At 39.3% G+C, this 14,345-nt stretch overlaps 1 protein-coding gene and 1 long non-coding RNA gene across 2 annotated transcripts; one reads left to right on the forward strand and one right to left on the reverse strand.

The window, feature by feature from the left end:
- Window positions 1-2,012: 2,012 nt before the first annotated feature.
- LOC129348634 (uncharacterized) lies at window positions 2,013-10,476 on the reverse strand. The gene is made up of 2 exons (XR_008601257.1): window positions 10,179-10,476; window positions 2,013-2,841 (listed from the first exon to the last, which is right to left on the reverse strand). It is a non-coding gene; the product is annotated as an uncharacterized LOC129348634 (long non-coding RNA).
- On the forward strand, window positions 10,313-13,529 carry lsm6 (LSM6 homolog, U6 small nuclear RNA and mRNA degradation associated). Its single transcript, XM_023262242.3, has 4 exons — window positions 10,313-10,364; window positions 10,777-10,882; window positions 10,989-11,102; window positions 13,341-13,529. Exons 2-4 carry the CDS (start codon window positions 10,789-10,791, stop codon window positions 13,373-13,375), a joined length of 243 nt encoding a protein of 80 aa, XP_023118010.1. The 5' UTR covers window positions 10,313-10,364; window positions 10,777-10,788; the 3' UTR covers window positions 13,376-13,529.
- The last annotated feature ends 816 nt before the right edge of the window (window positions 13,530-14,345 follow it).

Below are 14,345 nucleotides of genomic sequence, written 5' to 3' on the forward strand. Positions count from 1 at the left end.
CTCGGCGTGTTTGTCTCTCTCTGCTGCTACCACTTCCTCCCTCCACTCAACTACTTTTACTAGTGTGACAGAGGCAGGTGGCCAACTTCCTGCCCTTTGACCTTCAACAGTTTCCCTGCAGTAAGGAGACAGTGCAAACACACACATGCAACACACACTTACACACACTCAGAGGAGGAGCCTAGGTTGCCCTGGGTGAACTGGGCCAGAGGTCTTGCAAAAGGCCCTAGAGGGAAGCGAAGGTCTTTCGACTCGGGGACAAGAGTTATTTTGGTGGCGAACCTGACAGGCACAATGATCATCCCTGCAGTGCCAAAACCTCAGTGAATATGCACATCAGAAAGACAGAGAGATGGACAAGAATAAAACGCAGCTCTGTCTGGTAAAAAAAAACGCACTAAAAACAAAAAAGGTTTCATCTAGCCGATCGCTAACACCCCCTTGCAAACACGCTTCTTAAAAACAATGTGCTCTTTTATCATCTCAAGCAGTTTGTGAGCTGAATTACAGTAAAACTAACTGCCACCTGCCTCTAAATCACTTTTTCATTCCCGGAGCTGAGCGAGCAAAAATAATTACAAAAAGTGTTATGAAATGGTTTTCACTTGTCTACCTCTCGGCTCTTGGCTGCTTGACTATCTTTCTTTTTCATAATATATCTTAATTGATCTAGCAAAAGGCGAGTGGTATTTTTTTTTCACCAATAAAAAGAAGATTTAAATTTATTTCTTTGGAGCCACGCTTCAGCTCGTGCTCGTCTGTGTGTATGATTTGCATGTTTGTTTTATGCCTCTATGTATGTGTAAGAGGACCCCCGCTGATTAATGTCACTTCATATTGTAATGGAGCGTGCTGAACATGTTCTGATATCTGTAATGTGTTACCAGTCTCAGCTTGATTTTATTGCCATGGTCTGATAGGATATTGCCACTATCACAATTTGGATTAACTTCCATATCACTGCCGTTAAACCAACTGAGGTTTGTATGTGTGCATGCACACAAACGATAGAGAAGGGGGGGACGTCTATCAGGGTAGGCTGCTCTGGTCGATTAATTTCACATTCAGCACCTCCTTCATAATGTGTCCCTTCTATTTGTCACCACAGTAGTTTTCGTTATGATCAGTTACAGCTGCTGTGTTTCCTCTCGTTGATGCTGTGGTGAGGGGGAAAACATTTTTGACCCTTTGAACAATAAGGCACTGCTGTCTAAATTTGCTGAGGGGATGGATATTGTACCGTTCATTGCTTTTATTTGTTCATTACACATAAATACTCACGCACACACAGTCAAACGCACACAGGTATAATGAACCCTAGCGAAGAGGTCTGGCACGATTTGTATGAGCGTTTTTTTTGTTTTTTTTTTGTCAGCAGGGAGCAGGCAACTATATGCAGAGGAGGCTGCCCTTGCTCTGTGAGTCCTTTGTTTCCCCACATCCCCAAGCTCCACCTCTCTCTCCGCCAGCCTTCCAATAGGAGAGCCTTCAGGTGTTGACCTTATCGGGTGGAGGTCAAAGCCAGGTCAGGGATCTGTTGCTAGGCTACCATCAGATAAGTGGCGAGGGTAGGCAACAGTGGGTAGCTCTGTCATTCAGGGCTTGTCATGTAATCTTGTTCATTTGCAGACAATTGTCTGGACGTCAGAAAGGCTATCTGGCCCATAATGTTGTAATGAAACACATTAAAATATTAAAACCAGCCATGCTGAGCATTGGCAGCTCCACTTGGCACATGCCTCTTTTTACAGTCATGCCAACTGTCATGCAGTAACATGAACCCCCTTAAATACGCTTGTGTGGTTGGCTGTGTCGAAATTTCAGAGTTGTAGATGATAGGGTGGCATTCATTTGGGTTTTTTTATTTGGTTAAACAAAAAAAGATCTTTTAATTTACTCTGATTGTTACAGTTTGATTTAACACATATACATGGTCATCTAATGTAACTAAAGGATATTATATGCCTTTTATAAAATACCTGAAAGAGACAATTATACAGTTATATCAGACATTCTGTAAGTCACTCAGACCAGCGACAAAAACTTTATTTAAATTATTAATAAGCAACAAGCCTTTATTCCAGTCTATCTGTATGTACGCATGTATTTTTTTTTACTGCAAATACTGTACATAAATAAGCGGATGAATTCATTCATGACTCACTTAGGGGTACAGGTGGGAAGGCATCTTGTTGTTTGCTAACCTACAACCTTTAAATAGAGTGCTTGAACAGGGAGAGAGAGAGGGGAAGGAGGGAGGGAGGAAGGGGAGGGAGGCAGGGAATGAGAGAGAAAGAAAAAGGGAGAGATAGTTGTTGCATCTTCACACAAACATAGTCTGTTCTCCCACTCTGCCATTCCGCCACCTGGACCGAGCTATGTGGGAGACTGAGCCACACAGTGATGAATGACACCAAACAGAACAATTTCTGTTCACACTGCGGGTCATATGGAGTAAGACGGGTTGACACAGCATCTGTGTCATATCACAGGTTCCTCTTTTGTGACACCTGTATTTTGTCAACGTCACCCACTCAGCCATTTAGGTTCACTGTCAGGTCTGTGAGGAAGTGGCCTTTGGAGGCCGTGTAAGGAGCAGGACCTCAGACAGTTAGACATAAAGAGACATAGATAAGGCATGTGGCAATTTATCCATGCCAGTCCTTGTACTGTAGCTCCAACATGGGATCTCGTCTGTTAGATTGGCGCATTGTGAAAAGAGGTTCTCAGTGTCTGGGCACTTGCCAGCTGACATTCCACGGAGACAAATTGAGAGAGAGGCTCCGGCAGATTTATCGGGCCATTGGCTCGCCTCAGGAATTCTCTTGTAACATGGCACTCCTGTGAAAGGGATAAAGAAATTAGTGTAAAACAGCCCCCCACGCCCCCTCTCCCTCAGCACCCGTTTAGATATCTAGCTTGTAAACCCCCTGAACACTCACACATACAGGCTTCCCTTTTTTTTATATATATAAATGTGGATGCATACAAGATGGATGGGTCTGAGCTTCAGTCCTCTTATTTCTATGAATATTCAAGAGGGTGGGCAAAAGAACATTGCTGTATTCTGGCTGTTGAGTCACAGGTCCTCAGTGGCAGGAAGCACTGCTGGTCAAATGACAGAGAGAGAGGGAGAGACATGGAGGAGAGAGAGATATGCGTGTGTGTGGGATTTGAAAGGAACTGCTTCTGGCTGTCTTGGATATTTATTCCTTTCTAAAGCAATGCGGTGTTTGGAGAAACAGGCCAGCTATGTTCTTAATGCTACAGTTAGTACAGGGAGCATTCTTCTGCACTCGCCTCACTACAGTCTCCGAATGTGAAAACATATCCTCACCTTTAACCTGTTGTTCATCAACAGGAAAATCCGATTGACTTTTCCCAAACTATTGGAAAAGTGAGTTCACCAGCATTCAAAATTTGACCTTTGATTTAATTATTTATATAGCCATACATTATATACATGATTAAATAATAGGATTAATCATTAATTACTTGTATAAGCATCGGCGTTGGAAAATCGCCTCCTGGTCTTGCATACAATAGAGCCCTAATGCCATCCCCCATATCATTTGTCAGCATCTAGAGGTTATCTGCCAAGTTGATGAACAGAGAGATTGGCTATGAAACACAAGGTGTGACAGTATGGCAATATGTTATAGTATGCAGGCAGAGCTCATCAGGAAAGAGAGGACGAGCGGCTTTGTTCCAAATGTCACGATGCATATTTATGGGCGCACTGGAGTGGCTCCTTGTATAAGCACCATTCACCATCTATCAAGCAAAACCACTACAGTGTCCCTTTGACAACTTGGTAGGATAGCATTGTGTGACAAAGTGATCAAACCGGGCAATCTGCTCATGGCTTGAGTCAAATTTTCCAGTGAAACTGACTGTCATTTAGACAATAAAGTATGCTGAGCTTAACAAAATGTAATTATTAGTTATTGTATGTATTTTATGGAAGCATTTTTTTCAGACTTACCCACAGAGGTTTGTTATATTGTTCAGTTTGAGTATTGTAAAAAATCTTCTTTTCGTTCCCTGATGTGACAAAAAAAGAAAACAGAACGCTGGATGCAGAGCCTTAAAATGAATTCCCTCCTCGCCTCGATTGAGATATTAAAGGGAAACAGGAGAGGATAAGGTGACACAGGAGAGTGTCAGACAGAAAGACAGACAGGCAGCCAGATACAAGCAGAGCCCACAGCATAAGCTCCACTGAGCTCTCTTTCCACTAAGGAGGATCTCAGGAGAGTTGTGTGCTGCCTGGATGCGCCTGGGCCGAACAGCACAGGATGGGCAGTCTGACTGTCTGGCTGCAGTGCCACTCCTTAGGGAAAGAACATGGCTCCAGGGCTGTAGCTGATTTGAGATGGTCTCAGGACTAACCCCTGAGGGATGCCAACTGGGCAGAATTGGTTCTCTGAAGCTCTCTTTTCAGACTTTTGCAAGCAGTGAAGCTTGATGGCTGTGAAGAGACGGAACAAGGGGAGGGCTTTCATCTTGACTGTGAGCAGCTCAGTGGATTTCCTCCAAATTACAGGGAGTGATTACATCCCACCTAGTCTGCCTCGCGCCACCCCGTTCTCCCAGCGTGGGGCCCCCAGGCCAGCCAGCCACTGTCAACTGTCAGCGCTCACAGCTGAGTCATTAAGTGGAAGTTGAGCAAAGTGTCATTGGCATGGAAATAATAAGGAGCAAAAATCCAACACACAGGGACACTCGTTGCACTTTGTGGGTGTTCAACCAAGGCAGACAAATTTTCATTGTTTGGCATTTATCTGCTATGATTAAGGGATTCAGAACTCTTACAGAAGATATATAGCGGATCTGAAGCTCTGAATACCTGTTTGGCAAGTGCTGCTGTTCAACAGTTAAGGCCAGGCATTGAAAGAGTCACAAGACGTTTGAACAAGTCAGTCATTTAAAACAACCGTTGTGGCTGCAAAAGCAACAGATTCAAGCATCAAGCTATGCAACTGAGGCTTCTGGCCCCTTGTGATGGAAGACAGGTCTCCCATCACTTCCAAGCTATTACTTCCATACAGTTAGGGATTACACTGAAGCAGGAACAGGGATACTCAGTCTACCAATCTGTTTTTTTATTTGAAAACTCCCCCAAGCTTTTCCATTATCTTCTCCATATCAAGCTTGACCTGAAGAGAAAACCTGGCTTCAGAAGGGTCAATGCAGTCTAGACTTTCTCCCCATCCTGCATCACCATCCCCCACCTCTGCCCCCATCCTGCATATTGCTTTAGGATACAAGAGGGATGTGCCCCCTCCTCCTTATTCCCACTCACCTCAAGCCCCTGCCTGCTTTGGTCCAGTCGCCCATTTCCCACCTACAATAGCATCTCCCGTCACCATAATCTTTCTATTTCACTAGCCCGTCCCTCGGGGTTACGGGGTCTGGAGATGGAGACGGGATTTGTCTGTCAATCGACAGCACTGCTGTTTTGCTTTCTGGCTGACCACTCTTACACTGGATGGTCAGAGCATTTTTGAAGACAAATCACTCACTGTTTGTCCAGACATTAATGTTGGGTGCGTTTTTCAAATGAGGTATTAGAATGTGGTCTCATTGAGCTGGTGTGTAGATAGATAAAGAGTGAGGGTACAAATAGCTAATGGGCTGATTTTTATGTGAATTAAAAACCTAATGTTATCACTGATATTACCACGACTGTTATTACCTATACATCCCCTGCTTCTCCTGCAAGTATTGCTACTACTTTAAACTGCTGGTTATTTAACCCTTAGATGCATAAGTGGGCTAAAAATGACATGGTGAGGTCATTTTCTTGCAATATCTTTGTAATGAAAAGTTTTTATCATTTCATATTATTCCAGCTATTCCTCAAAAAAACATGTTTTCGATATCATTCCATTTAAATTTTTAGGTTACCTTTCATATTTTTAAAGACATTGTAGTATTTGTATTACTACCCGAACTTCTTTATCACTGAAAATATCATAGAGGTGATGCAGTGTACAAACTTGGAGGGATGGAGAGTAGCAACAGTCAGAGGAAAAGAGTGGAAAAATGTCAACAAAATGGATGCTGACATTCTTCTATTGCTGTTCTGTGTAATATTCTTCTTTTTCCATTAGCAAAATGTTCAAAATCTGTTATAAAATGAAAAATAAACATATTTCAAACATGAAATCATTCCAGTGTGGACTAATATATAGTACAAACAATAATACAAATTATTATTCTTAATCAAAATGACAAAAAAAAGTTAAAAAAAACATATTGATTCTTACATGGGTCATTTTTGGTCCACTTATGGAAGAGTGTAGGGTCCAATCACTTGTGATTCTAAGCGTTAAGAGGAACATAAAATACCTGTATATCTGAAACATTGCAAAGAGCTATAGAGAGCATGAAACATAGAGCGTCTGTCTGTTTGGATACTTGGAGGTCACATAAAAAAGCTGTAAACACGACACTGACATATAACCTTTAATCATAAATTAATATGGTGTGACTCACTAGCAAACAATTAGTTATAAAACACTCATTTATATTTATGTTTGTGCCCACCTGGTAAATTCAATTACCCTTTCACACTACTTCAATGCAACTATCTGGCTCTTTAGCTGAAAATGTTCCATGTTCAGATGTAGACAGTAAAACCAAAACAATGAGCTGAAAAACACACAAATGCGCCATATAGCTGAGGGGAACTGCAAGGCCAAATAATAATACATTGTGGGGATTTCTATATTAAATATACGAGTTTTACGCATTGTTCACGTGAAAGTCTGCTGCCTAAACACATCTGAAAAATGTAAGCCCATCGGAATCTAACAAAAAAAGAGACTCAATACCAATCATAACACTAATGACTTTGTACAGTTAATTCATTATTATATTAATTAATATGCTTTAAATGCTGTCAACCATAAATTCGGTTAGAAACTAGAAGCAAAAACAAAGCCTGCTAATACTTATATATTCAACTGCTATTACAGAGGATGTAAAAACCTTGGCATTTTAAACTCCTACGCACTTTAATTTTAAATAATATATAGGCAGCAGAATGTGGCCACCATTGACATGTAATAAGTGGTGCAATGGGATGCAATTTTGACCATGATTTTAGACCACGGTGTCAATGTTTACAATTAACCTCTATTTCAGCTGACTTATCATCCATCGCTGGCGGATTTTCTGCCAGTTACAAGCAAAACACACTAATGTCAGGGGCTGTGGATGCCATGGTTTGTCTATGAAAGCTCAGGTCAAGCATATTTTCTGCCAGGCACAAAGCTGCATATTAAAATGTCTGCATCAAATGCCAGTGAGGACACAGCCTTGACCGTAAGGCTGAGTTTTACTTTAACCACAAACTTTATGACCTGGAAAAAAAGAAGAAAAAAAATGATCACATTATTATTACATCATTGGTTTTATTTTATTAAGGAATCAAATTATGGGTAGTAACATTCGGTGCCTTCAGGGACACAAGTGCATAATGAGCGTGCCACATTTTAAATAGTAATAGTTTCTATTACAACTAAGGCCATGTGTTATGATAACAAAGGATAAGTAAATGTAAGTGCACAGAGGTCATTTTTGAAGGCCACCGGGATTAAATGGGGTGTTCTTTTTTCTTTCCAAAAATTTTCTTCAAAGCATGCAACGACAAAAGGAACAGGGGACAAAGGGAAAAAAAAACTTCATTGAATATTCATTAACCGGTGCCTAGGTGTATACATGGCTCTTAACCACTCTTGTTTATGACTTAAGGACTTGTAGTACTGACCTTAGTTTAACACAGCAGCAGATACCAAATTAACCTCTAGCCTCCACAGGGCTAGCCATGCCCTGCTAACAAGCAACCTGTCTAGACACACAAGAAGTACTTTATGATTCCACCTCTCTCAATCCCCCTCTCTCTCGCCTTCTCTCTGCCTCTCGCTCTCTTTCTCTAAACCTCTCTGTCTCTGCTAACACGTACTGGCACATCCTCCCGCCCTCTATCCTCCTCTATCTTTCACCTCACCATTTCATCCCTATTTCTCCCCCCTACGCCATTTTTCATGTACCTCCCAAGCTGTGCACTGTTTGGGTCATGCACCCAACAACCTGAGTTTTATCAGATGGTAGACTTTCTCTTATCCTTCACAACACAACCTACCCACAGCACGATCAAAAAAAAGAAAGAAAGAAAAGATCTGGAACCTTTGGAATGCTTAATTTCAATTACTTACAAAAAATAAGACTCATAGTCCAGAAAACACATCTCATTCATTTTTGCATAACATTTTTTTGACATTTCAAAGCAGACATCATGAAAAAAAGAGGAACTCTATAAACCTTGTTTTGAAATATGTAATCTAAAGAGATATAAGGTCGCTAAAGTCATTTTCAGGTACTGTCAAAGGATCAGAAAGATTATAAGTATCTGCAATGTAATGATGATTTATGTTGAAGTGATTAAACTTTCCAGGGTGAAATATCAGGCTTCTATGAAATAAATTATTCCATCCATCCATTATCTATACACCGCTTAATCCTCATTAGGGTCATGGGGGGCTGGAGCCTATCCCAGATGACTTGGGGCGAAGGCAGGAGACACCCCGGACAAGTCATCACCACCTACAGACAATTTAGAGTTACCAATTAACCTCAGCATGTTTTTGGACTGTGGGAGGAAGCCAGAGTACCTGAAGAAAACCCACGCATGCACAGGGAGAACATGCAAACTCCATGCAGAAAGATCCCAGGAAGGCCGGGACACAAACCAGGGAAATTCTAGCTGAAAGGCAAAAGTGCTAAACACCAAGCCACTGTGCAGCCGTAAATAAATTATTAATTGTAGAAATTAAAACATTTCCTTTTCATGTCAGGACAAATCTGTCAAAATTTCAAACACGTTGGAATTTTTAGTAGTTCTCATGTAAAAATATAAGTTGTAATGAGATCATTGGTATATTTCATTCCTCTTTCCTAAGAAAAACAAGTTACTGTCCTTAAGTCTCCAGTTGATTTGTCTAAAAATGTCAGAAAATAGTGAAAAATGTTTGCTATAATCCCCCCAACCTAAGCTGATGTATTCATATTGCTTGGTTCATTCAGGAAAAATAAAAAAACCTAAAAACATTCAGTTTACTATCATATATGTCAATGAAAAGCAAGAAGTTCTCAACAAGAACAAGCAATATTTTTTAGATGAAAATTGACAAGGGCAAATTAATTATCAAAACAGCTGCCTTTTAATTTTCTGTTAATTTCTGTTCTGTGCTTACAAAAAGATGTTGCTTCCCTCTTTGCAGATCAGACATCAACCCAGTGCTGTACATCTGGTCACCAGCTCCACTGCCCAGCAGCAGCCATATTTCAATATTATACAGTGGAAGTTTGCAATGATGGAAACTGTACTGTAGGAAAAAAAACTACAGTATTATAGTCTGTGTATGTACATCTGTGAGAATTGCGGATTTCCAGGAATTACTGTGATGTTTAGGTACAAAAGGGCTGAGAAAAAATATTGCATAAACCTCCACCAACTCTCCACTTTAATTTTTATTTTAAAAAATTAATTGCTCATTTACCTTTTTAAAACAATCATACATACATACATACATACATGAGATTGTGCATTATTTTAACAGTAGAAAACATATACCGAATGAACATAGATGGTTTTACGTTTTGATTTTACCAAGACAATACAGTGTTAATTGTCAGTATTATTATCAGCAACCTTTTATCCAGATTACCTGCTCTCTATTAGCTTCAGTATTATTTTGATTTTAGCTTTAAATAATAACCAGATTACTTCTATTTCAGTTAGTGATTCTATATATTTTTCTAATAATGTTCTGATGATCTTTCTGTGGTCATGATATCATGATATCATGATATCAATCTAGATTGCAAGTAATGTGAATAGGAACGGTCTGTTACATTAAATTTTATTAAAGATATGTCCATTTTGAGCTGGGATAAGACTACGTTTAGTAATTGTATTTGAAAATACACAAGTTCAACTTAATATAGTCGTGTCTTCTTGCAGACACCGCAACATTTCTCCATCGTAGCAAAAAAAGAAAGAAAGGAAAAAAAGGTACAGAATATATTAGATATAAGGCGAAGAAACCAGACAGACTGAAAATGAGTCCTAAACACGGTAAATGTCATGCTCTCAAACCACAACATACCTGCAGTGTCTTCGCCTCTGTTTGACCAATGTGGTGTCTGTAGTTTGTGCGGTTGTCTCCTCACACATTCTGCACCGCTGCGCCTTTTTCGGTGTTTGTCCTTACGCAGGTTCCGTAGAGTGCTCTCCTCTGATTGGTCAATTCGCCGTCCATGCTAAACACGACCGTTTGGAGAACGTCCGTCTGGTGAGTGAGATGCTAGCAAACATTTAGCTACTAATAACTAAATTAAAAGATTATTCCGTAGTTGTGCTGTTTGTCTGCTTTAATATCTCAAAATATATACAACATACTTACAAAAAATACCAACCTTTTCCGGTCATTAAGCGCAAACTGAGTAATTGAGGAGTTAGCAGTTTAGCTACACCAATTAGCTAGCAGCTAACGCTACCTATTCGGACAATGTTGTTAATTATTAAGTTAGCGTTTGGACAAATCAGAAACATTACCATACTGAATATAAACGAAATAAATCTTACTGTTTGATTGATCGAATTACCGCCGTAGCGCATTAGAGAGTTAGATAGTTTGGTGCTAATGTAGCTACTTAATGTAAACTGCGTCTGTAACATCAGCTGTTCATCTTTAATCCTTTCAGATCACAGTCAAGATGAGTCTGAGAAAGCAGACCCCGAGCGACTTTCTGAAGCAGATCATTGGGAGACCTGTGGTGGTCAAACTGAACTCTGGTGTCGATTACAGAGGTAATGCAGCCAGCATGTCACCATGTGTCCATTTGTTTCCCTAAAGTCAGTCAAGTTTTACAGAAGAGTTCAACACAAAGCACTGAACGCGTTTGCGTGTCTGCAGGTGTTCTGGCCTGTCTGGATGGTTACATGAACATCGCCATAGAGCAGACAGAGGAGTATGTCAATGGACAGCTGAAGAACAAGTATGGGGATGCCTTTCTAAGAGGAAACAATGGTAAGATTATCCTGTTTATATTCATATTTGCACACCTAGAACGAAAATACATGGTTGATTTTACATCTTGGCACAAGCACAAAGGGGTAATGATCATTGGGTTCTTAAATTGCAGAAATATTACAACATTCCTGTGTGCAAATCTTTGGAGGGATTATGTAGCGGAAGAAACTAATTTGTGTGACTGACATGGGGGAACTATTCAGGACTATATTGGCTTTTGTAGGTTCTTCACCTCATTGTTTAGATTATTAACATTATTTCAAATTTCCAATCCATAACTGGAGAGTTGAAGATGGCAAGAAAAAAATTCAAAATCGGATTTGACTACAACTTAATTTACGGTATGACCCAAGTTAGGAACTGTATAAACTCTATAATCCATAGTGTACAAAATCGCCAGGTGACTGAGAAAAGTAATTTGCTCTGAAGGGTTATTTTCTTTATAAGAGAGGAAGCCGTGGTCTGTCAGATAAAGACGATGACACTTCTGGAATGTTGGAATGCTGCTTGGTATTTTATTTAGTCTAGCTATGATTTACTGATAAAGTTATGGCATCTATGGGCTAACACTATTTATCGTGGTGGCATGCTGCTTCAACTATTTCCTGGCTTAGGTTGTTAACACTAGTACATTCTTTGTACCAGCAGGCATTTTTACATGTCGTTAAAGTGCTCCAGTGAGTCAGCATGAACAACACCAGGACCCTGACACAGATTCAGCTAAGCAGAACTTATTCATTTTATTATTTCACACCTGGGCTATGTCTACTGTAACATCTCAACATGTTTTCAGTCAAAAGAGCTCTCGCATTCTTCAAAGTATTGCTGGAAGACTTATGCAAATAGTGATCACGGCAAGAAGACAGCATTGCATAGAAACACAATTAGAATAAAAGTTAACCAACAGCTGTAAATTTTGGTGGCCATTTGTTAATTTTGACTGAATAAAGTACACAATGAATTAAATGTGATCATGTTAAATAAATTAAATATACATTAAATATTATATATAATAATAAATAATTAATATATAAATATTTGTTTTCTGGTTCTTAGTGATAAGGGCACATTGGCACCACAGCACTTTTACACTGACTGTGGTGTTGCATTTTTCTTGTATTAGTTGTCTAATTAATAGGAATTTATGTATGAATACTCTTCATGTTATTTGGCATAGATACTGTAGATTAGGGAAACTTCATCTACAGTAATGATCCAGTCAATATGACAACAATATAGTAACACTAGACCAAAGAGAGTTCACTTTTAATCACGGGAGCGTGCCTTTAAATATGAGTAGTCATGAGTATCAGCTCAGTCCAAGGATCTTACGATTACATCCAGTTGAATCTGTTCTATATTCACCATAACCATCAGTGCCTTTGCTTTATTGAACTGTAGTCTGCAGCTTCCTCTGTCTGTCTACATTTTCCAGACAGAAGGCAGGTACTGTATCTACTGTATGATTCAATCTTGAATGTGAGTCACGCAGTCCAGTGGAGTTTCAGTGTGATGAAAGAGCTTACAGTCCCTAGATAGTGCTATTTTAGTCAAAATAGAACAGGTTGATGAATAGATTTAAGGTAGAGTAAAGATCAGAAAAACCTATTTATCTGTCTGCTTTTCAATACGTCCTGCAGCCATACATGTCTCCCCAGTAAGACCAGCACTAAAGAATTCTACAGTTGATCTTAAAGAACAGAGATGTGACTCAAGTGGGAGAAGTGTGCTTGAGTGGGTCAGTGTCTCCCAAAGACGATTTGTTTGTGGTCAACCATGGGAAGTGAAGGGTGGGGTGACTTCAAATAGCATTAAGCGTCAGGAGTCAGCTGTTGTAAGGAACGTTGCGTTCACAAGCCTACCGTTGGTCTCACATGAATGCACAATTGCAGCAGACTTTTTTCTTCTTTGCTGGGATCAACTGTATTTGGTTGAGCTGTCCAAAATAAAATCTATATTTAGGGCCAAACAGTATGTACAGTGATGATTCAATTTCTATTTTCTCACTTTGACTGTAATTTTCTGCCCTTTCTCCTATTTACTAATCACTTAATACCAGATTCCCTCGATGTTTAAGAACCAATATATTGCATTTTCCACTAATTTATCACTGCAGTGAGTTGCCTCAGGGAGAGTTTATTCATACTGAAAGCTGAAAATGTATATTTCATGTATTATCACGCTATTACATATGATTTCTATTTTTTCTTTATTTTTTCTCTCTCCCTCCTACAGTTCTTTACATCAGCACCCAGAAGAGGAAAGTGTAGTGAAGATCGTTTTGTGTTTTCACTTTTATTTTTTAGTGATTCCTGTTTCAGAGGACAACTGTCATAAGTTTTTGGTTCTGTAAAGCCTGAAGTTCTGCAGAATGTTTGTTTTGTATAAGTGGAATAAGTTAATAAATTCTGGTTTTTGATTTAAGTCTGACTTGGTGAACATTGTTTACACATTTTGGAGTTATCACAAGTAAAATTCTGTTCATTGGAAAATATAAAGTCCAATCTAACGTGTGGCAAAGCATTAAAAAAAAATAAATTCAACATAAACATGGAATTTATCTCCCCATCATTTAAACAGGAATCATTTGGAAAAATCTTGATGTAATTCCTGTGATTTAATGCTTGTCTGTCAGGCTTCCCCAGTGCTGGTGGCTTTGTAGAAGTAGAATAAAGATGCTTTTTTTTTTAAGCTAAATCACTCACTCACAGTTTATCCCTGGAGCAAGCAAAGATGTTCAAATCTACCACTGTTTTCCCACAAGGCTTCAAAAGGATTAGAACATAATATTGTGATTTGTCAGTCCTAATGTGCTAATTTTTGTAATTGATCTTGATGCGACTGGCCTGCAGAAACCCATTACTAAATGGCTCATGTACAAATGTACTCATCATTACATGTGACAATCTCACAGTTGCTGGTTTTATAATTTTAAATTAAGCAGTTCACGGAAAGTTACACACAAAAACTTACTTTCTCGGGGAAGGCTCTTTTTCGATCCTAATTTAGTGTTTATCTTTGGCATTCTTGTTTTTAAATTGATGTTGCTAACTGTATTTCTACATCTCTGTTTAATGACTCTACTTGAATATAACTAACTGAGCACCCAAGCAGACAAAAGCAACTTGTTGCTCATTTTAGTGCACCATTATGGACAGATTCAATATCTACCTGAGCAAAGATTTTTTTTTTTTTTTTAACTTGCTGGCCATGCAGATATGTATCACTGAATAACAAAGA

Source organism: Amphiprion ocellaris, chromosome 4 (genome assembly GCF_022539595.1).
Source record: "Amphiprion ocellaris isolate individual 3 ecotype Okinawa chromosome 4, ASM2253959v1, whole genome shotgun sequence".
Classification (NCBI taxonomy): Eukaryota; Metazoa; Chordata; class Actinopteri; family Pomacentridae; genus Amphiprion; species Amphiprion ocellaris.